The 27,561-nt window shown below is 37.6% G+C and overlaps 1 protein-coding gene across 3 annotated transcripts in view; it reads left to right on the top strand.

The window, feature by feature from the left end:
* The window catches only part of LOC139759134 (uncharacterized), a 73,574-nt gene that overhangs the window by 25,157 nt on the left and 20,856 nt on the right, over window positions 1–27,561 (top strand). For 2 of the 3 annotated variants that reach the window (XM_071681117.1, XM_071681116.1), the window contains 5 exons: window positions 4,694–11,543; window positions 17,512–17,729; window positions 18,881–19,056; window positions 22,003–22,213; window positions 23,943–24,083. In XM_071681117.1, the coding sequence (XP_071537218.1) occupies window positions 4,769–11,543; window positions 17,512–17,729; window positions 18,881–19,056; window positions 22,003–22,213; window positions 23,943–24,083 (7,521 nt within the window). In that variant the 5' untranslated portion in view covers window positions 4,694–4,768. The remainder of the gene's footprint in view (window positions 1–4,693; window positions 11,544–17,511; window positions 17,730–18,880; window positions 19,057–22,002; window positions 22,214–23,942; window positions 24,084–27,561) is intronic. The other variant, XM_071681118.1, reaches the window with a different exon arrangement.

The following is a 27,561-nucleotide window of genomic DNA, read 5'->3' as shown; positions in this document are numbered from 1 at the left end:
CATACCCTTCTGGCAAGTCATTTACATAGATCATGAAGAGTAATGGTTTGCGTATGTATGTGTGTTTGTACATTTCTGTTTATATGTTTGTGGTGGTGTACTTCTATATCAGTTCATTTGTTTGTGCATTTTATTTTTTGTATGTTATCGCTGATGGGCTCATTGTAGACATCAGAAATTACAGTTTTCTGACAGTAGTCATTTTCCCAGCAGCACATGCAGTGCACTGTTTTGTGTATACCATGTCTCCAAGAACAATATAGGAAATTATTTTAAGGTCTGTAATGTATTTTTGATAGCTTCATGGAGACCCTGAGAGTACATATCCTATCTTTAGACTGATAAGAAACTTTACTTATTAGGAGTTATCAGACAGACAGAACTGTTCACTTTTGATGTGGGTTAGATATGAAATATATTTCCTTATTTCCTTCTTAAGCTTAACTGGGGAGCTGGCAAGTGGCAGTTATTTGTTTATTAGAATAGGATGTAGTGCAAATATCTCAAGTTGTGTTTAAGAAAGATATATCATGGATTTTTTGAAAGATATAAATAGAGAAAGTCTGGTTGTGTTAGGAATAGGAACATCATTATTTTTACATTATTTGTGATCTTAATCTGCATGGATAACCATACTGTACACCTGTATGTGAGAAGCAGCCACCATGATGTAGATAGTTTAGAATGTTTAAGTTAATTTTCCTTTCTTCTTTAAGGGAACACTATTGTGGTAAGTGCATGTATTAGCTAGCCTTACTTCTTAATTGTACTGTGGTGTAGTGTTTGTAATAGTTTTTTGTAATCCTGCAAGGGAATTCTGTGTAGTGATGATATGTGTGTATTCCTGTTCATAGTCCCATAGGAAGCATTCCTGTAGTAACAAATGACATTTATTATGTAGTTCCTTTTCATAGTAAACATCGTTGTAGTGTTGTGTTGGCAGTACATATTTTTTGAAAGAATATTCTTCTCAGAGATAAAGCAGGTTGAGATTCAAAAGCCTGTAATGTCTGGGACCAAGTAATTTGTGGATTTCTGAAAGACATGGATTATTGAAATATGCGCTCATTGATTATAGTCTGAAGATATTGTACCCTTAACTGGTGCTTTACCAAATGTTAATTGGTTGTAATATATGTAGATATATGCTATATAAAACTCTAATAAACATTTGGTGAAATAATTGTATGGTACTTACCCAAAATCAATCCTTGATTTGCTTCAGTGATGCAGAGTTTGTTAGTTACATAGACATGGTTGGGATGGGATCAGGCACAGCTTAGGTTGAGGTAATGGGAGGGGTAGGTGGCAGTTCATGCACTTCAACCTTTGTTTGGAGACATGTTACTCTGTTCATGGAGGGTCATCACAGGTAAGCTATAGTTAGTATCATACATAGGTAATGAGCTTGGTCAAGGCGTTGGATTTGCACTTTTTTATGTTTGCCATGCGTTGAAGCCCAGTTTAGCAGTTATTTTAGTAATTCTTTTAATATGAAGTTTACATGTAAACTTTCAGGGAGCTGTATTGATGTACAGTATAGTATGGAGTGTTTGTACATGCCTTCCTTGTTTAGTATTTGTCATTTTGGTGTCACAAAAGTTTTTGGATGCATGTTTACTGTTCACAGTACCTGTTTTCAAGCATTCACAGATCCACAGTCAGCTTTCCACTTTTCTACCGTGCCAGTGTGCTTTAGTCCGTATACATATCATGTACTTTATGACTTACCATATTGTTTTACTTTTTTCCTAAGTTTTTGTCATATTCATACCTTCTGTGACAAAAGAATGTAGTGTGCTTAATTACATTAACAGCGTTAAATGTTAATGTGATATATAAGTGTAGTGTATGAAACAGGACAAAAGCTGATTAGAGTATTTACAAGTAGAAATAGATTAAGGCATGGGTGGACTTGATGTGGTGATTGAGTTTAGTTGGAATGATATGGTAATTAGTATGTAATGTGGTATAAGACATCACTTGAACTCTTTAAGATCAGCCAAAGAATTGAGTTGGTGACCATTTGCTAGATTCAGTGAATTTTCTTTAACAGTGCTAAGGTCAGTGGATGTGTAGAATGTTTTTGGAGGTCCTCTCTCATTCATATTTAATTTCAATAAACACACCAGAGGTGAAATAAGATATTTAAGCAGTTTGGCTTGGGCCTATGTCTCTTGAGTGATTTAGAAACATTAAGGTTATCTCCTACTGTTAGTGTATCAGTTCAGCCACATTTTTAGCATTGTAATCAATGTCTTGTATTACTTGATATTCTCATTACATTTAATGTTGTCATTATTATTCTCTGTCTCCTGCGTTTGCAAGGTAGCGCAAGGGAACAGACGAAAGAATGGCCCAACCAACCCACATACACATGTATATACATAAATGCCCACACTCGCACATACCAATACATTTCAACGTATACATACATATACATACACAGACATATATGTATATATACACATGTACACACCCATACTTGCTGCCCCCATCCATTCCCATTGCCACCCCCACCACACATGAAACGGCACCCCCTCCCCCATTTTTTAAGTTATGTAATGTTAAAGGAAAGGTCTGTGGAGCCTGATTATGGACAGGAAGCTGTAGTTTCATTGCATTACACATAACGGTTAGAGAATGGATGTGAGTGGATGTGTCCTCTCTTCAAATGTGGGAGGTGGTGATTAAGTATGAAAAAAAAATCATTATTATTATTATTATTTTCCAAAAGAAGGAACAGGAAGGAGCCAAAGAAAGAATTTTCTAAGGCTCAATCATCACTCCTGGATGCTACCTCAGTCTCTTGGGGAAATAGCAAACATGTATGAAAGAAAGAAGATATATGATTTTTATTGCTGTTCTTGTTTGCTGTTTCCTACATTAGCGAGGTAGTGCTAGGATCATGTTTGCTGTTTCCTACATTAGCAAGGCAGTTCTAGGAACAGATGAGGAAATGGTATCATTAGTTCACATCCACTAACTGTCATGTGTAATGCACCAAAACCACAACCTCCTGTGTACAACCAAGCCCCACAGACCTTTCTCAGGATTTCCTTGACAGCTTCATGTGCCCTGGTTTAGTCCATTTACAGCACTTTGCCTCATGTATACCTCTTTGCTCCAATTCACTTTATCATGTGGATGCCTTACGCCCTTCTCCTTGTTTAGGCCCCAAGCACTCGAAACCCCTTTTCACTCCATTCTTCCATCTTCAATTTGCTCTTCCCCTTATCATTGTCCCCTCACTTCTAACACATTCACCCTTTTTGTCAGCCTTTCCTCATTTATTCTCTTTATATGTACAAATCATTTTTGCACATCCTCTTCAGCTCTCTCAACCATACTCTTCTTATTACCACACCTTTCTCTTACCCTGTCATTTTGTTGCCGATCAACCTTCATCACACCACATACAGTAGTCCTTTACCAACCACTTGGTATACATTCCTGGATGACCCTGTTGTTGGCATAACTGTTGTTGACAAGGTTCAAGGCCTAAGGGAAATTGGGCATCAAAGGAAGTGACTCAAGAGAAGATTTTTGTATTTATGGAGAGTTTGTGGTGTGGCTTCCTTTATTTAGCTGAGGGAACACTTAATGTTTTGGTGAAGAGAGTATTTATTTTGGGTGATCTAATTCCTTTAGGAGAGGAATAGCATTGATCAACATGGTAGATGTTTCTTCGGAGCTGAATCTTATCTTAGGTTCACTTACAGATGAAAGGAATCATCGTTGTCATGTTGGGTAGTGTTCACAACAGCTCTCCTTTCTGTGCTAAGAAAACAAAGATGTGCTGATATATATTTTATTCTTGTTAATTATCGTTTGAACCGTGCCTCGGTATGATTTTCCAAGTTGGGTCCAGAGACATGTAAATTTCTAATTATTGTCTTGAAATGTTAACTTGTGGACAAAGCAAAACTCACAGTTTGTTATGAAGTGCTATTTTAGAAAATTCACCATTTCCAAAACAGCAGTTGTTTGATGGTAAAGACAAATCATTACTTTTTTGTGTAAAGAACATATACACAGATTTTAAGAAATGAAAATCACAGCTTGGGAGAAATGGTAATGATGGGTTTACTGTGGTCCACCCTCTTGCATCAGTGGAAGCATCATTACAGCCAGACCCCTTATCCTCATCAGACAAAAATTCTTCAATACCCTCATGATCATCACTCTCAGGGTCATCATCACTTAACATTTTGATGGATGACAGAGTGTAGAAACAGTTGAGGAAGAGGCTAAAGCTGCAACTTTTCTCATATGGCTATGTGTGGCTGTTATCTGTTGGGTGTTGTGAACAATGGTTTTGTTGACATCTGTTGACAGAAAATGTAACTAGAGTCACTTACAAGTGATTTCTGAGTTAGAAAAGTAAGAACACAAAGAACTTGAGTTTACTTGGAATAACTTTTTCCAAGAAATTCCAAAATGGGTATACTTAAGATAAAGAGGCAGTTGGTTAAGAAACTGCTTCTGTATTCCTCGACTGTAATTTTAGAATGCAAGTTTTCAGTGATACCACCACAGGTAAGATAAGTAGCTTAGATCATTAGTGCTTGAATAAGTTTTGATTTTTTGGCTTCTTATTTACTTTTGATTTTGTTAGTAGCTTTTATTTCTTTATTTTTGCCTTGTAGTCTTTTTCCTTAGTTTTGTTAATTTGGTGTGTTTATGTTTGCAGGTTGTGGTGTAGGCGTTTGGACTGTAGTAGGACTAAGGCTGCGTGTATGTTGTTGTGTAGTGTGTGGCTTACTGCATGATGGCTGCTGCTGCTGCCTTGGAGGGTGCTGGTTCACCTACCAAGGAGGAGCACAATGTACCTTCTGCTGTTCAACCTCGTAAAGGAGCCTCCACTGGCACCAATTCCACCCTGTTGCATGATTCTGCACTGTGCGTTGCCACCAACACTGCTGCTGCCAGTACCCCTACCATCCCTGCATCAGTGGAAGCCTCCCTACATTCACTCCTATCTACACCCACAGGCACCAAGCTGGCTGTCACCACACCCTCTGACTCACCTGCGGGGGGTGAAGGTGCCAGGATAACTCTTGACGAAGAGAAAAAAATTGCACTCAGCCAGCTACAAGAACTAGAAGTGGCGATCGAGGTACGGAAAGTAACCAAGGTTGATGGGCGAAAAATTCGTTGGATAGAGTACCGTGCCCGTAAGAAGGCAGAAGAGGAAAAGCAAGCAGCTTTAACGAAGAAACGACCACGTAGATCTAAAGCGAAGTCGAAGGGTGGAGAAAATAGTGAAAATGATGCAAATATTGTGAATAACAATAATAACAACAGCAAAAGTGAAAACACCATGAAAGTTGAAACAGGTGGCACACCATTGAGTGTGGTGGGAACAACTAATGTTCTAGAGAGTATGAAACAACAATTTTTACAGGGTACTGAAAATATAGAGGAACCAGTTGCTAATGGGAAGGCAAGCCTTCTTTCAGAAACTAATGTTACAGTTCAGAAGAGGAAATCAGGAAGAACTCGTAGGTCTGTCAGCACACCTGAAAGAGGAACTCCTAATAGTAACACCCCAAAGAAATCAAGTCCAAATGAAATTAACATTACAGGAACATACCTGCGGAGTGGAATAGCTCCAAAGGGTACCACACCTACAAATTGCTCAATAATAAATACTTCAGTCAGTTTGCCTAATTCACCAACAACTCCTTATACTCCAGAGCAGCCAATTTCTCTTGCACTAAAGAAAAACTTTTTTACTCCCAAGTCTCTCACAAAGGGATTACGGGAGGTTCGTAAGATAGAAAATGGTGCTGTTGGAGATAATAATACAAAATCAGATGATGTTAAGGTCCTAGTTTCTTCCCCTGTTGCTTCTTTACCTGTGACAACTCCAGCTCCAGTTGCAGCTGAACATTTGAAAACGGAAACTAAAGCTTCTTGTCCCCTAATCGCTGTATCTTCAAGATCAGTTTCACCAACCTCAACAAGATCAAAGTCTGTAGATAATGGATCAACTAAAAGGAAAAAAGGTGGTACCCAGAAAGGAAGTAGCAGAAAAGTAAGTGCTCGGGCTGGTGGAAGATCAGAATCAGAACCAAGGAATATATTGAATGGTCACACTGAAGTTTTGCAGAATGGCTCTGCTGAGGAGAAAGGTCCTTCTGCAACAGAAGAAACCTCGTCTGTGAGTGAACCAGTTACTCCTGAAAAAAATGCAAGTAATAAGAAAAGCTCCTCCACAAGTGCTGTAGACGTTGACTCTCCAGTGAAACGGCCAAGGGGCAGACCACCTAAGAGAAGACCAGAGGTTAATAAAGATAGCAATGCCACTTCACCTGGAAAGTCAAGCAGAAAATTGGCAACAGTGGTTGTTGATGTTCATAACACCATGAATGGTGAGCCACAGACTGTTATCCCAGTCAGCAAACCAGTTTTAAGAGGGAAGAGAATTTCTCCACAAAAGAAGTTATCACATGCTGCAACACCAGTTCTTCCAGGGGCTTCAGATGAAGCAAATACCAAAGACTCACTTCCTACACCAAAACGGCTGAGAAATTCAGGGGAAATTAAATCCAGTGTTGAAAATAAAAATACTGAAAAAGCCCCTCAATCAGTTCTTCCAGTGCATGAAAGTAAAAAAGGGAAAGCTTCTACTGGGAAGAAGGACAGTGAGTCTTTGCGAGAAGACAGGGAAGAAAATGAGAACTCAAGTGCCTCAATATGTAATCAAACACCAATATCACCTGATAAAACTCACAGTACAAAGCTAGCAAAAGGTGTCCAAAAACCCACACATCAAGAAGTGCCCTCAGAATCTGAACCTGAAAATGTCACTGCCATTTCATCAAGCCTTACTTCTACAAAGGAACAAAAAGCACTCAAGTCAAGTCCAAAATTGAAAGCTGTTCAAACCAAACGTAAAGAATCTAACCATGATATAGAGAAAACTGTGATAGGGAAAGGTATTTCAACAGCTGGAGTTAACGGGGCAGTTGAAACTACTGAAGCACAAGAAAGTAAGGCTGGTCCAAAAGGTATTTATACACAGGAAGGAAAAGTTAATAGTACCCAAGTACCAAGAAGTAAGGCTGTGCAAAAATGTAGTTCTGCACAGAAGGGAAAATATGTATCAAAAGATAATTCTGAGGAAATTTATGATTCTGTTGATGTTTCCACACAAAAGGGTAATACATTGATTAAATCTGGTTCAACTGAGAAAGTTGTTTGTGCACAGAAAGATGATATCATGCCAACTGCTGCTACTGAAGAGAGAGAAAGTTCTCCACTGAAGAGAAATACTGCAACTAAAATGAAGTCCAATGAGAAGAACATTTCTTTGCAAGAAAGCACTCATTTGCTAAAAGATGTTTCTGCAAGTAAAGATGTATGTACACAGATTAGTACATTTACAAAAGTTAATTCTGCTGAGTGTATGTTAGTGCTGGATGATACTTCATTAAAAGGGGATTCTTCGGAGAAGGATGCCAGTACTATACCAAAAGCTGAATGTGCAGAGAAAGCTATGTTATTGCAGAGGAGTAAAGGTAATTCCAGTGAGAAGGACACTTCTCAGAAAAGCAGTTCTGTGCCAAGAGCTGATTTTGCAAAGAAAGAAGTTTCTACAAAGGAGAATAAAACTTTGCCTAAAAGTGATTCTGCAGAGAAAAGCATTTCTCCTCAGAAGAAAAATGCTTTTGTCAATGTTAATTCTACCGAGAAAGTTACATCTGTTCAGAAGAGTAATACTTTGTCGAAAGCTAGCTCTGCAGACAAAAGTATTACTGCTAACAAGAAAACTACTTTGCTGAATGCAGATTCTGTAGAGAAGGAAACTTCTTCCCAGAAGAATAGTGCTTTCCATAAAGGTAATTCTTCAGAAAAAATTATTTCTGTTCAGAAGAAAAGTGCTTTACTGAGTGCTAATTCTGTTGAGAAGGATATTTCTTCAGAGAAGAGTAGTACTTTACTTAAAGCTAATTCTGCAGGGAAAGTTTCTTCCCAGAAGAACAGTACTTTGCCAAACACTTATTCTATTGAGAAAGAAATTTCTTCACAGATGAACACCTTGCCTAAAGCTAACACTGCAGAGAAAGGTATTTCTCTGCAGAAGAGTAATACTTTACCAAAAGCTAATTCTTCAGAGAAAAATGTGTATACTCAAGTGAAAAATATTTGTACCCTGAAGACCAGTACTATGCTAAAGTCTAATTCTACAGAGAAAAATACTCCAACAAAAAGTGGCACTTTGCCAAAAGATAATTCTGAAAAAAATGTTTCTTCCCAAAAGAGTAGTACTGTGTCCAAACTTAGTTCTGTTGAGTTAGATATTTCTGCTCAGAAGGGTAGTACTTTACATAAAGCTAATGCTGCAGAGAAGTTTGTTTCTACACAGAAGACCAGTACTTTGCTGAAAGCAAATGCCTCAGAGAAAGAGATATGTACAAAAGGTAGTAGTAATTTATCAAATGTTGACTCTGTTGTGAAAGATGTTTCCTTACAGAAAAGTAATGCTGTGTCAAAAGTTGATTTTACAGAGAAGCCTGATTCTGATTATAGAATAAGTTCTTTGCCTAAGACAATTTCTACGGAAAAGGATCTATATACATTGAAAACTTCTGCATTACCAAAACCTGAATCTACTATGGAAGATAGTTCTACGCAAACAATTAGCACTATGCTAAAAGCCAGTTCTGCTGAGAAAGTTATTCCTGAACAGAATAGGAGTTGTTTGTCAAAAGCATATTCTACTGAGAAAGATATTTTTATTCAGAAGAGTAATACTGTACCAAAAGATAATTCTGTAGCGAAGGATATTTCATCTCATACAGGCAATACTTTGCTAAAACCTAGTTCTATAGGGAATAGTATTTGTACACAGAAGAGTAGTACTTTGCCAAAAACAGTTTCTGTAGAGAAAGGTACCAATATTTCTTTAAAGAAGAGTAGTACTTTGTCAAAAACAAATTCTGTAGAGAAGGACGAGTCTGCACTGAAGGGAAATAGTTCACTAAAGGTAATTTCCTCAAGTAAGAGTGGATCTTATCAAAAAGGCAATGTTGTTTTGAAAGAAATCCAGACAGAAAAGGGTAAACCTGGAGTGAAAGGTAACATAGTACAAAAAGATACAGCACAGGCATCTGATCAGTTAAAGTGTGATGACAGCATATTTGATTATTCACATGAGAAACAAATTCAATCTTCAGCAGATACTGCAGTTCAGAACGAAAGATTAGATGCACTGTGTAGACCAATCCAGAGAGGTAGTACAGCCCTCAGAGATAATGTAGCATATCAAGATAGTGTAGTTGAGAAAAGTTATCCTGTTCAAGGTAATGAAATCCGGGTAATTGGGCCATCACGGAAAGATGTGCTGTCCGTAAAAGGCAGATCTGATGTTAAACAGAGTCAGGAAAGTAGGCCAATTCAGAAGAGTAGTGCACCTGAGAAAAATAGTATAGCTCATCAGGATAGACTTTCTCAGATAAGTTTTACTGAGAAAGGTATTTCACTCCCAAAGGGCAGTCCTCTTAAGAAAAGTGTTCCTGGAACAAGTGCTGTTCTGGGTCACAAAGATGCCATAACAGTGATTGATAGTCCGATACCACAAAAAAATTTGGTACGCAGAGGTGCTAATTTACAAGAATTTAGTAAGACAAGAGAATTTATAACGGTCACAGACAACCAACAAGCAAGAGAACTAAATCAATCTGTGCCAGTAAACAAAGTGGTAGATGTTTATGATTATGAAGAAAATATAAAGACAGCACAGAAAGATATTGTTGAAGACATTAATACCCAAAGAGAGTTGATGGCAAAAGGAACATTGAAAGTAGGGAAAGATAATGGAACGCCAGATGATTCTGAGATTATGGTGATTAACCAAGTTCATGAAATGGGCAGAACACAGAAAAATGATGACCAAAATAGGAATAATGTACACGTGAGTACCCAAACTTTAACGAATAAAGGAAAGAAACAGGTTGGCCTAGTTCCTACAGATAGTGGTGAACAGGGCAGCAGCCAGAAGCATGTTACAGTAAAGAATGAGACCACAGTCGTGCATAACACGAAGGATGATGATCATTACACTCAAGCAAAGAAAGATACCACAATTATGAAAAGTATGAAAGATGATGTTGAGACTCATCATTGCACCCAAGCACAAACGAGATTAGAAAAGCAGGGACAAGCTAGTGAGAAAGAAGTTAGCCGCATTTATAAAGGTACTAATGCATCAAAAGCTAGTGAAGGATTGGATACTGTCAGTTCCTCAGAAGTTTCAGAGGTAAAAGATATATATAAGGCAGCAGAACATGCTAAGGTAGATGTTTCACAAGAAGTGGAGACAGAAGCACAAACATCCTCCACAGCACCGTCTTTGTCAGAAGTTCAGAGTTCCTCAGCTTCAAAATCAAAGGAAAAAGTTCCTAGGATTTTAAAGCAGCTTCTTCAAGATGAAGGAGTCCAAAACATACTTAAGAGTATGGGTGAAGAATCTGGTATAGCTCCTGAAACTTCCCCAAATAATGACCCTGGTGCTCACAAACTGCGTCCAAAGAGAGCAGCTGAACCAATGCTGTCATCATCCCCAGAATTAGATGCTATTGAAGCCCTTATTACTAGTAGTACCAAGAAGAAGAAAAGAGGCACTGAGCTTGATACATTGTACATGGATGAAGGAGTGCTTAATCTTTTGACCAGTTTGGAGCCCCACTCAAGAAGAAGTCACCAGGATGATGCAGGTAGTGATATATCACAAGCTAGTAGTTCTCGGAGTGTCAGAGGCAGTAAATCTAGTAAATCCTCCCTTGAATTACATTCAGAGAGTAGGAAAAGGAAGTTGAGTGGGGCCAGCACAGTAAGTAATTCTTCTACCAGATCTGTACAACTGCCAGAGTCAAAAAGGTCACGGTTGGAAGGTCAGGAACCAAGTGAGGACCCATATGAATTAGATTCTGTTGATGAATTGCAGGAAGAGTCTGCTGTTATAAGACGTGATACCTCTGTTGCAGATGTGAATCAGGCCAAAAAGAAAGGAAAGACAATTCCAGTATCTGTTAAACAAAAGAGCAAAACGATAAGAATACAGTTGAAACCCCAAAAGCAAAAGGAAATGAATAGTTTAGCCAGTAATTCTCAGTCGAAGGAAGATGATAATATGAACTTAGCAGATCTTCAAGATGTATTGAGGAGAGCCAAAGAAAAATTCAATGAGACACCATTGCAAACAACAACCATAGAGGAGCCAGGCAAGTCTGTACCTCCCCTGAAAATAAAGCTGGCATCTGATAGTGTGACAATCAAGTCTGTGTCTAGACCAAGCCCATTACCACAGCCTGCAACAGTTTCAGTAGCAGGGAAAACAACTCTCCTAAGTAAGCAGAATGTACAAAATTTGAGCGAAGACTCTAGAAGACCCAATTCCAGACCCTCATCAGCACCTTTGGAAACAAGAATGCCAATTAAAAGTTCGGAAGGCAGAACCTTGTCATACCAAGGAAGATGCACACCTGTACTGCACTTCAGGAGATTGGACAACATACCCAGCCCTTCTGTTTCAAGTAAGTTCATGCATGCAACTGTCAGTCTAATCTCACTTGTTGACTCTCATGTTTGGTGGAAAGTGTAGCAGCCATTTTAGCATCATTATGTCGTGGGGGACAGAAAGGATGCAGTTGATATGTGGCATTCTTTAGAAAAGTAGAATGATATTGGATTGCCTATCCAGAAAGAATGATTGTTATTTATATTGTGAAAAAGATAAGGAATGAGTGATTAGAATGGTGTAATTTTATGTTTTTAGTGTGCTGTCCCATGTCTTTTGAAATGTATTTTCACACATTGAAATATATTAGTCATTTCAAATATGAATGATGCAGCTTTTGGAAATTTACATGAATGTGTGTTAAAAGTCTAGGGATATAGTATGCCATGTTTCACAATAAGCATATGAAAGTATTGATACTCATTTACAGGCAAAAGTGTTAGTTATCAGAAAGATGGAAATTGATTTGATTACGGATATGATATCTGTTGGTATATCCTCCTTTAAGTGCCATCTGGTGGTCTGTCACACATTCTCACACTTAAGATAATATTTTTGTTTCATTATTTTTCTCATTCTTGTTTTATGCTTTTCTTCTTTTTGTTACTTCGGCCCTTGTTTTGTAGTTAAGTCAGTCTTAATGTTTCTGCAGGCAAGGGGTATCAGTTTCTTCTAAGAAAGAGCCAGAAGAGCAGAGTATTGAGCATTACTGGCAATTTAGGAGCTTAGTTTGAACAATTAAGGGACTAACACTCTGATTACAGATGAACTTTGGTAGTCTTATAGGATTTTTTTTATATATTTAAGTGGACAAGATGTAGTTCACGTTACTATGTTGGAGATCCTTCTCTAGTGCTGCAGTCATGCTTAGAATTACCATTATTCATTCTTGTGTAATTGAAATTTGATTTAGTAACTATTTGTGATTATAAGGTTTAGTAGCTATTTGTGTGATTATAAGAGGTTTTGTATAGTTAACTTTGTTTTTATTCTTTATATGGAGTGCTTTTTTAATGTTTTAAGATCTAGATAACTTTTTTGAATTTGACGATAGTGTGTAACTTGTGTAATATGTATCATTGTCAAAGCTTAAGGAAGACATTCTGTATTATATTTTGATAGTTTATTCATTCTTTTTGAGGAATACACTCACTTGCCCTTCTCCCATGAAGTTTTATATATAGTTGTCAGAACCATTAGGCTGATGTCAGCAAGATAAACAAGCTACAAAAAATACCACAGTCATGCTGAAGAGTAGTGTTGAATAACTATTAAAGATGTTATTGTAATCTCTTGCTAATGCTGTACCATTTTGCCATATCCATGGTATCACGCTGTCACATTGCCCCATGTCAGCTGTGTAAGTGATTAGTCTCTTACTGACACTAATTTAATGAGGATGGGTTACACCTCAGATGGTTTCAAGGAAAAAGATGGCAGCTCTGTGAATCAAGTTTGTTATGTAGCAGTACACATGGTTCCAGCTTAATGTTGGTGATGCATTCTTGGAAAACACAATTTAACAAAATGTTAATAATTTTTTCCCAAAGGATTCAGTTAGGTAAGGGGATTATATTCCTTTTGAGAGGTATTGCAGTATAATTTTCACACAAAACGTGAATGAAATATCAAGAAAATTACAGTACATTTCAGTTGTATTACGAAACTGATGAGTGCTCAAACAGAAAATACATCACAGAATGTATTTAAGTTTGATATATATGTTATCCAGCACTATATCAAGTAAGAGATAGGGATACATTCTAGATTTGCAACCCCCCCCCAAAAAAAAAATGTTTTGTCATTCATTTAAGACATTTATTAGAGGTAAATGCATAGGCAGTGCACCTAATTATGCAGACAGTTATTAATGCAAATATAACATTTAATGTGTACTATATGGAAACAGCACAAAAGGTGATGAGATTTTTCATCATTAGAAGTAGATATGCAGGACAAGTAGACTTGGTGATAAGGGGTAGTGGTAAGTCCTAGCTGGATTGTAGAGAGGGTAACACAGGTATGTAATATGGTCTCTAAAGTACCTTGAATCCCATGAGGTGATTCAGTATTTCCTGATAGGGCAATTAGTTTTGGTATATTTTGTGAATTTTCCTTTTATTTGATAGCAGTAAGTTGAGTAGTTTGGTGGAGATCCTCGCCCTCGTCATTTGTATATTTTTTTTATAAACATAAATGAAGTTTGGTTTAATGTGGAAATGCTGAAGTGAAATTAAGGAAGTAAGAAGATTTACATAAAACAATAAGTGAAAGAACCTGTAGTGGTGGAAAGAGTGTGCAGGAGAATAGGTGGTAGTTATTCCTTCCCTCTGTATCCATATTGATATCAGTTTTTCATGTTTGTGATGAGTAATGATAATGTAGAATGCTGTGCACATATACTGAATGTAAGATCAAAGAGGGAAAAGACTTATACAATAACAACTAATACAAGCTGATTGTAAGGGCCCATAGGGTTTGAATGAAAGAAAGAGGGAGAGAGGAAGGGAAGAACAAGTGAATGATGGTTTACTCTTCCATCCTCTCCCCATTGCTATTGTCTCATGAATTTTCTTTTTCATCTTAGCTCTTGAGATTGGTGTTTACTTTTTTGTTTAACAATTTATTATTTGTATTAACTGTAAATGTGTAGGTTCTAGGAAACATGATGTAGTAGTAGAAAGTATTCCTGAAAAAACTGTTAAGTGTCTTATTTCTTTTTGTAAGTTGTACAGTATTAATATGTGGAGCTTTACAACATGAGAATTTACGTTGTATCACCATCATAAACAAGAGGAAGAGAGGTTACCTCCTCATCACCTACTTCCCCAGCACCACCGACACTAAATTTCCTCCTCAGTCTCATTCATGGGATTGGCTGTGTATTTTTGGTGCTATAGATTTTTAGTTTTGTTAACTGTAAATGAGGTTACTTCCTCGTCACCTGCTTCCCCACCGCCAAACTTTCCCCCTCAGTCTCAGTCATGGGATTGGCTATGTACTTTTGGTGCAATATTTTTAATTTAATTATCTGTAAATGTGGTGGATTCACAATCACTGTAAAAACAACTTTACTGTATACACCACAGATGCTCCCTGACTTAAAACTTGTTCGATTTATGATTTTTCGACTTTACGGTGGTGATGATTTTGTCCATCTGTAAGCTAATGTAAGTGTTCTGAGAACATTTAAGGTAGGGTAGGCTAAGCTATCATGCTTGCTAGGTTAGATGTACAGTATTAAATGTATTTTCAACTTACGATCGGTTTATCAGAATGTAACCCCATCGTAAGTCGAGGAGCATCTGTACTTATACTCCTTGGTGGATGCTTCCTGTTTCTAGTGAATGATTGCCTCTGTGATTTCCTGCTATTTTCACACAATTTTTTGAATATTTTTTTGTGTCACCAAACATATTTATGTGACCTTAGCAACACCTCTATTTGAATATTTGTGCATTGAGCTTCACATTTCCATTGCAGGGTTGCATGCCATACCTGGGTGGTGACTGAGGTAGCAGTGCATGATGATTTATTACCACAGTCAGTTATCCTTCTGCCTTGTGAATGAGAGCACATTTTTGAGTTTTCCAGGAAGGAAATTGAGTTGGTTTTAGCTGGATTGAGAGAACTGTGACAGAAGATGATCCTGAATTATTTGATGATAAGTGACCTTTCTTTGGATCATATGGAAAGTGATTTTTGAACCCAGCTCCTCTGTCATTGAAAGTTGATGAGGATGAGGCAGGAGAAAGTTTTTAGCAAAAGTGGAGGCATTGTTGCCAGCACCTGATTGACTTGTAACAACCCTGCATTTGAGCGGTACCCCTAGTACTTTTACACCCTTTTATTGTTTTGCTACTTTGAAAAGAATATTAATGAATCACATAGATTATAGCAAGAAAAGAGTAACATCAGAAGATATAAGATATTAATAATCATCATAAGTTAGTAATAGTCAGTAATGAGTTTGCTGTTAAAAAAAGAAACGATAAGAGCTTTTGTTGTGGCAACTCGCCACTCAGGCCATACTCCCACACTGCTTAGAACATTGTGTTGAAACATCGACAAAACTTGTGCCCATTATTAGTTTGAGAAAAAGGGTGCCCATTATTAGTTTGAGAGAAAAGGATGATGTATATATCTGATATGATGATTTCTTCTCTTTTATTGTTATATGAATATCTTTGAAATTGTAAGGTTAAAGTGTTTATAAACAGCTTGAAAATGTGAATTTTGAGGGATGGAAAAGAATACTTTGTGATATGTTCAAGGGTTAAGCAGCGGCTGATGTCAGTTGATGTTCTCTCGGAAAATAGCAGTTACATCAGTTGATGTGCTAACTTTCTGAGCTTATATATTAGTGTCCTATAGAGGTCTCTTCCACCACCAGGAAAGTGCAAGAGAAAAATCTGCTGTCCTCAGTTCCCTTCATCCACCATTAGATGTGCATGGTTTTCTTATGAAGGTCCTGTGTACATGGTAACCATGTGGGAATGGTGTAGATTGTTTGATGACCTAAGTTAGTAGGAGGAACTCCTGTGATATTTTTCAGCTGTTAAGAAAATGACAAAAAAAAATGACATGAGAAATTTGAAGAAATAAGTGGCCTACAGGGTGATTTGATCATGATTACACACAGAGGGCTGCAAAGGAGGCATCTCCACTGGACTTATTTGTTTGGAAGAAATTACATGGTAGCTGTACCTACTTTTCTATATGACTGTAGGGCATTGGAGGAATTCAGTGACTCATGTTAAGTAAATAGCTAGAAATAAATCTCAAATGTCCTACATTTGCCAGCTACTGAATGTATTCACTAATTTGTTGTGTGAAAGTTGTAATATTTCTGCTGATGGTCAAATTATTCACCACCAACATTGTGCCTGTGTACGAAATGTGAGTGATTGGTGTAAAGAAAGAAAGAAATTCCCCAGTCAGATTCCCTCATTATGAATGTTAGCAGAAAAGGTGCAGAACATGTAAATACTTATGCCTTGCTTATTTTCGAAATTTAGAATTCATTTGTAATACAAACTCAAGAAAAAGAAATATCATGTTTTCCTGTCATGACAGGTGTTGTCAGACAGGTCATTCACAACTCCTCCAGGTGCTCACACATCACTGGATCAGGCCAAGACATAGGTAGCAGTAATGTAACTTTTTATGTATTTTTTGTTAATTTTGAATGTTAATCTATCATAGTTTCCTCACTTTAAATTATGGAGTTTTTGGATTATGCCTTCTGTTTAAGGGTTGACTTGTTTCTCACAAATACTGGATAAGGAAATCACCAGATAGTGGATTACTGGATTATGGTTTCCATGTGTACTAATATTGTGTTTGATGAACATTTGTGCGTATGATGGTGATAGTTATAAATATTTTACAGAAGGGTGGGTAGTCAGACTTGCCATTTTGGTTTTCAGAGAGGAAATGGATTGACACAAGGGTCTGCAAGGGGAACATGGTTTAATGATCATATATTTCCTTGGATAAATGCAAGTTGAATGACAGTAATTTTTGGATCTTATTATTCTTATATGGGTTATACAGTAAATACTAGTACTAATAACACTAATAACATCAGTAGATATGCCATTTTGTTTTGAAATTGAAAAGTATGTCTCTTTCTCTTAAATTGAAGATGTTTACTTTTAGAAGGAATTATATTTTGTCTATAATGTATATAATTTTTTATTGAAAAAAATGAAGAAAAGTGATTGATTAGATTTTTCATTATTCATATATCTGTTTAGTGAGTGGTATGAAAGTATGATATCACTAACAATAAGGTGCATGCTAATGTGTCATTGCATTCACATTGTCTTATGTGATGCAACAAACAGCATAGCACATGTTGACGTGTCTATACTGGCACAGTGTTTCAACCTGTGATGTATTGAGCGGCACATCTCAAGCTAGAGTATTTTTGCGCATAATCCCTTTTAAAGAAAAGAATTTAACCAACCGAATATCTTCAGGTTTTCCCTCGTTGGTCAGAACTATCGATGGAAGTGGACAGCAAAAGAGCAGGCAGCGTATTGGAGGAGAGTCTCTCCGTCAGTCTCAGAGGGCCAGTGTGAGACAAAGTGAAAGCAACTATCACTACCGTGATATATCTCTTAGGAAATTCAATAATTTCACACAGATTATTCTTTCCCCATCAACAACGAAGATGAAGAATGCCTTGAATTCAAGGGTAAGAAAGAGTGAATGGGTTATGCTCAGCTTATGTTAGTAGTTGGTTTATAGAACATACTGGATTTTTTTTTTATTTTGTAATCCTAGATTTTCGTGTGGTGAGCACTGTGTTCTAGCCCCGTGTTTTGGCAAAATTGTTGGAGCAGTATATAGAAGTAGTAGGTAAGAACATGTACGTAGGAGCATTAGGTAGAAATACTTTTTAGAAGTGTAGGCAGGAGCATTAGGTAGAAGTATTTGGGAGGAACATGAAATAGTATCCTCTGGAAACACTGTGCTAGAGTTTCCCTCCGCCAGTTGCCTGTTAAGTGTGAGGAACTAAAGGCTGAGAAGCAGCATGGGTTCACCAGTAATGGAGACTTTTGCTGTGGGCACCCCCTTGAGGGACTTCATGGAAGGACTAGGCTTCAGAGATATAGATGGGTAAATAGATAGATAGATAGTTGGAACCCTAAACTCTACTTCACTTGCCAGATCATCCACCCTCTCAAAAACAATTGAAAGAAAGCTGCAAACCAAACAAAACACTGCACTCAGAACAATTACTGTCTGCCAAGCAACCACAAGCACTCAGCACCTACTTAAGAATACAAAGATTCTCCCAGGACAATCCCATCCCATTATGTTCAGCACTCATTCACCTCACATGATATGCATACATCATCACACTCCTCGACATGTGGGCCCAACCAGTAGAAACCATAGAAACTCAGGGGTTCCTGGTGCAAGAAGGTAAGGCCAGGAATGTATACATGTATGTATACTGTACTTCCAGCCCCAGGATGAAGTCCATGTCCTTGCTACTGACTGTTGCATATACTCATAGCTGCAGGAGTCCCATAGAAGAGGTCTCAGATTTATGACTATTGATAATGATACTGCTGTTTTATATGTTAATGTTGTTGGACTCCACCTACTTGGAGTTACACAATTCGTGTAAGGTCACTTTTAGTGAGGTTGTATCATCATCAGTAGACAAAAATGAGTGCAGTCCTGTTGAAGAGTATCTCTCTCAAAAGAAATCCATTATCTCCCTACTGTTGGTGGTAGCACAGCCTTGAAACTGCAGGAGCACCCATAAAAGGGGTCTTGGGTTACATAGTTAAATAAGACTGATATAGGTGTATCATGAAAGTTTGTGTTTTGCAGGTTTTACGAGAGCTGTGTGAAGCTCTGAACCTCCTGAAACGTGATGAATCAGTTCGAATGGTTCTACTTACTGCCACTGGGTCTACCTTCTGCCAGGGTGTTGATCTCACTGCGCTTCAGCACCCCAACATAGATACCCGAAAGAAGAACGCTGAAAATCTAGTCCGAGGCATAAAGTAAGTTTAGATGTTCTTTTTACAGTTTATCAGCTCCTGATGATGCTTACCCCACCATACTCAGGATGAACTCTACAACACTTGTCATTCATGAAATTATTCTTTTATAATGATAGACAAGCTGTGCATTAATCATTCAGAACCAATCACTTTTGCTAACTATACATAGGCATATTAAGTCTGTGTTATTGTGAGTAAAGGTCAGTTAGCAGAGGCAGATATAGAGCTTTCATTGTGTGCAGTGCATTGACACAAGTTAATGTTAGGTACATACAGTCCTGCTGTTATAAAAGAGGGGAAGCATTGTAATACTGGATTTGAATATAAATGCAGAGGGTCAGTGTTTCTAAACACAAAGTATATACATAGAGGAAATCATTGTACAGCCCCTGAGAGAATGAGTTTCTCATTCTTTAAAACCTACATTTTTCTCTTGTTATCAAAATAAAATGGCACCTACTTCTTTTAGCAGTGGTTTAGGACTCCTGAGGGAATAATTATCCCAGCATCACACCATCGGAAAGCCAGAAGTTGAGGAGAATGCAATTTCTTAAACATTTGTTTGTGTGTTGTCTCACCTCCATGATGTCTATATGAAAGCATTATGATCCAGTTCATCTATAGTCTCTCAACCATTTGGTATATGTCCTCTTTTATCCATTTGATTGTGTTCACAGAAATACAGTATGGAAGGTGTTACAAATATATAGTGTGAGAGGAAAGCTGCTTGATTTAGTGAAAAGTTTTTATCTAGAGAGTAAGGCAGTTGTGCAAATAAAAAGGGAGGAGAATTAGTGGTTCCAAGTGAAGGTAGGTTTGTGTCTATGGTGTATGATTTTACAATGGCTATTTAATCGGTTCACGGATGGGGTAGTGAGGGAGATAGATGCTGGGGTCTTGGAGATGGGATGTATCTACAGAATGTTATTATGTTTGGAGTTAGGGTATGTGGGTGTGTGTGTGGGAGGTGAGTTCATTGCAGTTTACAGATAAAATCACTGAGTCATTGGGTATCATAGGTAAGTCATAATCGTGTAACTGTAAGTTTGAATAGAGAGAGAACCAGGAGGAAATGGAGTGCTTAAGAGTGGGCATGGCAGCAGATGGATTCATGGGAGCTAAAGTGGGTCATAGGGTGGGAGAGGATGCCAGTGTTGTTGGTTTATTAAGGAGGATGTGGTGTGAGGCAGATCGATCATTTGAGGAATGGCATCATAAAAAAGAGACATGATCACATGAGGAGTGTGATTGAGAGAGCAGACTAGGATTTGCTGAAAAAGTTTTGGAAATATGGAGAGGATTAGCTTAATAGGACTAACCAGAAGGTGTATACATCACCTTGAGGAAGTAAGAGGGAGGAGGACATCAATGGATGGAGTGAAAGAGACTTTGGGATATAGTGGCTTGAACATTCAGAAGGGTGAGAGGTTTGCATGGGATAAACTAAATTGGATCATTATGGAACACAGGGTAATGTGCTGTCAGTGGGTCTGAATTAGGGCACATGAAGCAGTCAGGAAACTACAGAATGGCCTGTAAAGCTTGGCTGTGGATGGTAGGTTTAGCGCTTTTGGTCCATTATACATGACTCGTAGAGAGTTTATGTGAGTGAATGAGGTCGTTGTCTATGTTTCTGGCATTAACTCACTCAGTGAGCAGGTTTGAAAAAAAAATGTACCCATTGTGCTGAAAGTAGCAAAATATTCCATACTCCTGGCTCCATTTCATAGTTATTCATTTTTCCAGATGAAGCAGAGTTTTCTTGTAATAATGTCTCCATTCACTTCTATACCCATTATCACAAAATGTCATCACCCACAGTCATTCATCATTCTCTTGGCATTCTCATATCATATTCCCATTAGCCATCAACATTGGTGTCATTGCTTATCTCTCCATCTCATTTGCAGTCTACCTTTTGTCATCATAATTTCACCTAGTTAGGGAAGTAGAAGCTTTTAGATTAACCATTCTCGAAATCTTATAAACTCTACATGTGCACATAAACTAACCTGCAATTTTTTCTCTGTCAGCTAGGTTTTTTATTCTAACAAGCTTGCTTGGGATGGATGTACAAATAGACAAACAGGAATAGATCAGCATGCACCTTCTACTATGCAGTGGGACATAAAGAGATAAAAAAGTGAGCTTTACTTGTAATTAGTTGTAGAGTGCACATGCACCTGAACCATGTCTATAAGTGTTCAGTGTCTTACCGATTTTAGGCACTTGAGGTATTTCCGTAAGTGAATGTTGAGTAAGAGGATTAAACCAAATGAAATTCAAGGAAAACAAACAAAACAAAGATTTTTAAGAAAACATAGATTAATGATTGTATGTAAGTGAATGGAAGGTTGAAAGAGGTTTAAGGGTAATCATGTGGTAGTGTTTATTTGGGTAAATTATTTGATTTGGATCATATTCAGGAGTGAATATTGGATGCACTTACAATTCAGTGCAAGGAATTATGAATGAGGAAATTGAGTGAGCGCTGAGGTAAAAAGAATGAAGATTGAATTTATGTGCAAGTTTGGTGATAGTAATAAGGAAAAGAGTTTCTTAGAAGAGAAGGTTAAAAGTTAGGTTAGTGGAAGTAAGTATGGCCAAAGTTTGAAGGTATGATGGAAAGTAGAGAGAAAAAGCTTGGAATTGATTGCGGTAAGTGGTAATAAGTATGTGGGAGAGTTAAGATAAGATGGAAAGATGTGTATGAAAGAATATTATGAAATGAGATGATTAGAAGTAATTTCAGAGAAAGTTATGTGAAGGGATAAAATAAAGGAGTATGTTTTTGAGAGAACTGTAGGTTTGGATAAATGTGTGTAGGTGATTGATGACTAATTTTTGGAAAAAGCTCTTTTTAGGGTACCCTGCTAAATAAGTTGAAATATAAAACTATGAAAGTTTCACATCTTTTAAAATCTTTATGATGTTTTGCATTTTCAGAGATTTTTTGAAGGCCCTTGTGCAGTTTCCAAAGCCCATTGTTGCTGGTGTCAATGGAAATGCAATGGGCTTAGGTGTCACTATGTTACCCCTATTTGATATGGTGATCGCAAATGACAAGGCAGAATTTTACCTTCCGTATGCCAAACTCGGTCAGGTGCCAGAGGGTGGAGCGACATACACCTTCCCCTACCTCTTTGGTAAATTGCCGGTAAGTTTAGGTTATAAAGTAATGATTTCATTATAGTTTTTGACAAACAAATCTGTATTTTAGAAGAGCTTACATTAATACTCTGGTGCAGGATTTTTCTAATCCACAATAAACTTTTTAGGAGTATTGCAGTGTCAAAAGTGGGCTGAACGAGGACACATGAAGCAGTTAAGGGAACTCGCTTATATAGTGGTCTCTAGGGCTTGGCTAGGGATGTTAGGGTCTGGTTTTGATAGACTATACCCCTAAAAAATGAATTCCAGTACAACTTTGCTGATTCTTTATTCAGAAAATGGAAATTCTCAATGTCAGTTTTTTTTTTGCATTGAAATACCATACAAAGTATCATGGCACTGGGAAAAATGTTGCAGCTTGTAAAGAATTAAAATGGTATCCCACATGCTGAACAAATCTTGTAAAACAACATGTTGCACATGTGGTTTTGACTTAGTGATCAAAATTTCCATAAGATTAAGAAAAAAATTCTGAATTGGGACCTCACTTGGTCATCCCATGGTGTATATCACATGGTGGCTCTTGCCTTTGGTAATATGTTGGGAGTGTCAACTCTGCCATTTGTCTAACTCAAGCTACTCCAGCACCCAGAGTGTTAGTTGCTTCCCGTCTTTTGATTTGTGCATTTAACTCAGGGCATGTTTTGTATACCACCATGTAAGTAGCTGTACAGTATAAGTCCAATTAGCAAATACCTGTATATTAATATACAAATGGATTACATTATTTGATGAAGATTTTAGTTTTTATAGAAATCTGAAAAGTTAGAAATTCATGAAGGCAGTACCATAGTGACTGGGTCTGGTATGGGCCTGGTGTGATTCGTACAATATGCCATCACTTCAGTCTACATCATGATAAGTCGTACAAGCCATGCATTTTTTTCATGAAGTGTAAAGACATTATAAGGTTTGTGATGATCTCTAGAGTTTTTTTCAATAAATGAATACAATTTATGAAATATCCCAAATTTTGAAATACTTTTGCTGTGTTTAGTAACTCAGATTTTTCAATATTTCATTTGGGATAGAGCCCTCAAGGATAGTGAATTTGTGAGGTTGTCCAGTATCTACACAAATGGGTCGAGATTGTGAAATGAACACTGGCTCTTTTTGTTGTGGTAGAATTAAAAATTGTGAATGCGAGAATGATTTCTTAATATTTATGGTAGCTGCTCTGATCAGTAATCACACTCAAAATGAGAATTTAATAGATGCATTACATCTTTTTGAAAACAGCATACCCTATTTTTTATATATTTTAGTTAATGCATCATGGCTACCACTATGAGGGAAAACCTTAGTGTTTGTCAAAATCCTTTTTCCATTGTGTTATATTGTCTAACCCTGTATGTTGTGTCATATGATCCAACACAAAAATGCAAGGATAGTGTTCTGTTGGGTGCACATGACAAAGTAGATGTGTGCAAATGAGGACATCTTTCATTTGTTCCTCGTTTCTACATTATTGTGAAGGGCTTTTACATTTCAGTACACACACACACACACACACACACACACACACACACACACACACACACACACACACACACTCTCTCTCTCTCTCTCTCTCTCTCTCTCTCTCTCTCTCTCTCTCTCTCTCTCTCTCTCTCTCTCTCTCTCTCTCTCTCTTTCTAGAATAACAGCTTCTAGCTCTAATGTTATTCAACTTGTGATGCTTTTGTATTGTAGTCTTTCTCGTTTTTTTTTAACAGTCAACAAAACTGTTCCTTGGCCACAAATTAACAGCCTCAAAGGCTGAGGAGATGGGTCTTGCTTCTGAATCCATATGGCCAGCGACTTATCAGCAGCAGCTTATACCAAAGGTAGCACTCCTTGCAACACAATCGGCACAAGTAAGTGAGCCCAGTATCGTTTTTTCCTTATTTTTCTAGAAAGGCTAATATGATAAATTTTTTTAATGAGCATATGTTTTATCAGATTTTTATATCTTTGTAAATTTATTGATTATCATACTTTTAATGAGAAAATGTAAATTTGTATAGAGTATTCATTTAAAATACAGTCTTAAGGTTCTGTCCCTTCCCTAGCAGGGAGTAGGTGTTTAGGATTCTTTTTTTCTCTCCATGTGAATGCTTTTGTGTTCGTCTGCTTGCCTAATCATTAAGTCGTAAACAGGAATATTGCCTGTGTGATCCCTTCCCCATGTATGAAAAAAGAAGAAAAATCTATAAATTCTCTTTTCACTTGTGCAGGAAAAATGCTAACAAGAATGAAAAAAATCACATTATTATTGTTATTACTGTTTAGTGATGAAAGTGCTGGTGGCAGATTTGGGTGAGAAGCTGCTGAAGTTGGTGTCTTAAGTTTGGAAGTGTGTGAAATGTGACTGTTGAGAGTAAATTGACTAAGATTAGTTGAAACTTGTTTTGACTTGTAAACTCTCCCAGGCTACTTTCAAAACTTGACCAGCTTGGCTTATGCCAGTGTTGGTTCACCTTCCCTCTTCTATAGGAATTACTTTGGTTATTTGCTCCCAAGAACTGGATGTGTGCCCTCTCCACTAGTTATACTTTGTTATATTTGGTAGTCTGCTGCATCATGGTTACTTTGTGGCCATTGGCAACTCAAGGATAGGCCATTTTGATAAATATTCCTTTCCCTACACTTCATAGCTTTGGAAAACTACCCTCTCGTGTCTTTCATAACAGCTATGACCTGGCAGATTTTAAAAGAAAATTTTTTTGCTTTTTCCAAAATTCTTAAATACTTTTCCTTGTCTCTTCTTAAATACTTTTCCTTGTCTCTTCTTTTTCCCTTTCATTAACCTTTGTATATTTCAGTTAAGGCCTGGCCTTGATGTGAACTTTTGTTCATGACTGAAGAGGAAAAAAAAATGGTTATTGGGTTTAGCAGTAGAGAGGCAAAGGCTAGTAGAGTGTGGAGGTTTTAGATACCTGAAGTCAAGTGTATTAAATACTTGGAAGTGGACATGGCAACAATGGAATCATAGGACCTGAATTGAGCCACAGGGAGGATGAGGGAACAAAGGTCCTGGGCACACTGAGGAATCTGTTGGAAGAGAGGTCACTGGCTGTGAGGGCAAAGATGGGCATGATAGGTGGTATAGTAGGCCTAATGGTGTTTCCAGGCATGGGTCCATGATAAAAAGTAGTATAGAAAAGATGGATTTGTTGGACATGAAATGTTTGAGGACAACATGAGGTGTGAGAAGGGTTGATTGAATAAGAAGTGATAGGGTAAGAACAAGTTGTGGTAGAAAGAGGAGTGTGTAAAAGAGAGCTGTAAAGGGTGTGCTGAAATGGTTTGAACTTATGGGGAGGATGACTAAGAGGTTATACTTGTCAAAAGTAGTGGAAACAAGGAAGAGGAAGGAACAGAGGAGGGAGTGGCAGGATTAAATGAAAAATGCTTCTCAGTGTTGGGGTCTGAAAATGTAGGAGGGTTTGAGGCGTCCATTGGGTAAAGTAAATTAGAATGTTATGTTATACATAGTTATGTCTGTCAGTGCACTGTGTCTCTGGGTCCTGATTGTGGATAGGGGGTCCAGTTTTCGGTACATTGTACATGACATTTAGAGAGTAGACTGGAGTGAATAAGGCCGTTCTTTATCTGCTGCATTGCTAGGGTCAGAAATGTAAAGCAAGCATTTAAAATGGTATATAATGTCCTTTGTTCCTGACACTACTACACTAAGGTGGGAGAAGCAGTTGGATTTACTATATAACAAATATGATTGTTGCTATTATTAGGAAATGGCAAAGCATGAAAAAATATCTCCTTACCCTATCCTCCTCTTATCCTCCAACCTACTCCTCCACACAGCATCACTCCCTCCCATTTTATACTCACATATGAAAAAGAAAATCCTTTGTGGAGTTGTAGTTTTGCATGCAAAAATACCCTAAATACACAAAAACATCATGCAGTATACCAACTTTTGTTTTGCTAGTTGGAGTGGAAGATGCAGGAGATTGTGGCACTGACTAGCTTGATGCTGTCTCTCTCCACCTCATGATAAGAGAAGGGAATATGGAGGTCTGATGTGTTTTTTCTTGTCAATTAATGTCACACACACTTTATGCTTGTATTCCTCATAGACACAGCTTTTGTGGCGAATAAGACGAATTATATCTATACTAAAGGACACTTTTATTTAGATTTCATACTTGATGCTGTGATATACCAGTATGTTATTTGCATTATGTCTGTACAATATGCTTTTATGTACTTTTTCAGTACCAGTATTGGTTTCAGTATCTTCCCAGGAAGTGAAAGTCTTTGAAGCATTAACCAGTGCACAAACCACCACACTTCCTACCCAGCTTATTTTCTTTTTCACTTTTCTAACATTGTGTTGATGGTACTGGTTCAAGAAAGTAGAGTAGCATACCTTCCATGGCAACTAGTGTGTCTAGGACATTGCTACTGCTATTATGTTGTGGAGGATGGTGTCCTGTGCTAGTCTCCTTCCTTTTTACATAATTCCACAATAATCACTTTTAATGACTTATTTCTTCACAGTTCTCATTTTAATCTCCATTTTCCTCACCAGCTTGTACATATAATAAATGTTCCTCTCGTTCTTTTTCTGTGTCGCTCTACGTATACACACCTGTGTGTCAGTATCATACAACTATAATGATTGTTTCATGGGTACTGAGGGGAGCTTAATTTTTTCCTATAATTTCACGTATGCTGCTAATAGTACAGCAAGGCAGCTGGATATTTAACCAGAGATGAGCGAAGTTTAATTGGCATGTGACAATGGGAGTAATCCTTTGAGGATCATCAGTTGATGATAGGAGCAGATTAAAGGTTGATGCGACCAGACTCCCTCTCCCTCCGTGACATACTGCAGCCCATCCACTACCTCATCCTTTCCCAGTTAACTAAAGCACTACACTTCCTCCAAGTCTTACCCTTTTAGATTCATGCTCAGACCATTCTGTTCATCCTCCAGCTGCACTTCATTACCCTTTGTTCTCATGTATGACCCTCAGCATACCTGATTCACACACTCCAATTTTTGTCACCAGTTTCAGGAGTTTCTAAAGTTGGGTGTATGCACATACATAAAATTGTGTATGATAGATACATATTCACTGACCAATTCCAAAGGGAGGGATGATCAGATGGGTTGGCTGTGAGTAGACTCCAATTACTGGTATGCATTTGTAGGGCCTTAAAATTCATTGATATCAATACTCACCACTGCAGAATGAAGGTTTATATGATAAACACTAGTTGTAGGTGGGATCTGAACTTGTATAGGCAGTTCATGTGTTTATTTACCATCATGATTACATTTTCATACAATACAGGTAGGGAGTTGTACAACTGAGGGGCTCC

The sequence above is a fragment of the Panulirus ornatus genome, chromosome 32, assembly GCF_036320965.1.
Source record: "Panulirus ornatus isolate Po-2019 chromosome 32, ASM3632096v1, whole genome shotgun sequence".
Classification (NCBI taxonomy): domain Eukaryota; kingdom Metazoa; phylum Arthropoda; class Malacostraca; order Decapoda; family Palinuridae; genus Panulirus; species Panulirus ornatus.
Note: the sequence above shows the minus strand (reverse complement) of the source record. Positions and strands in the feature narration are given on the sequence as shown.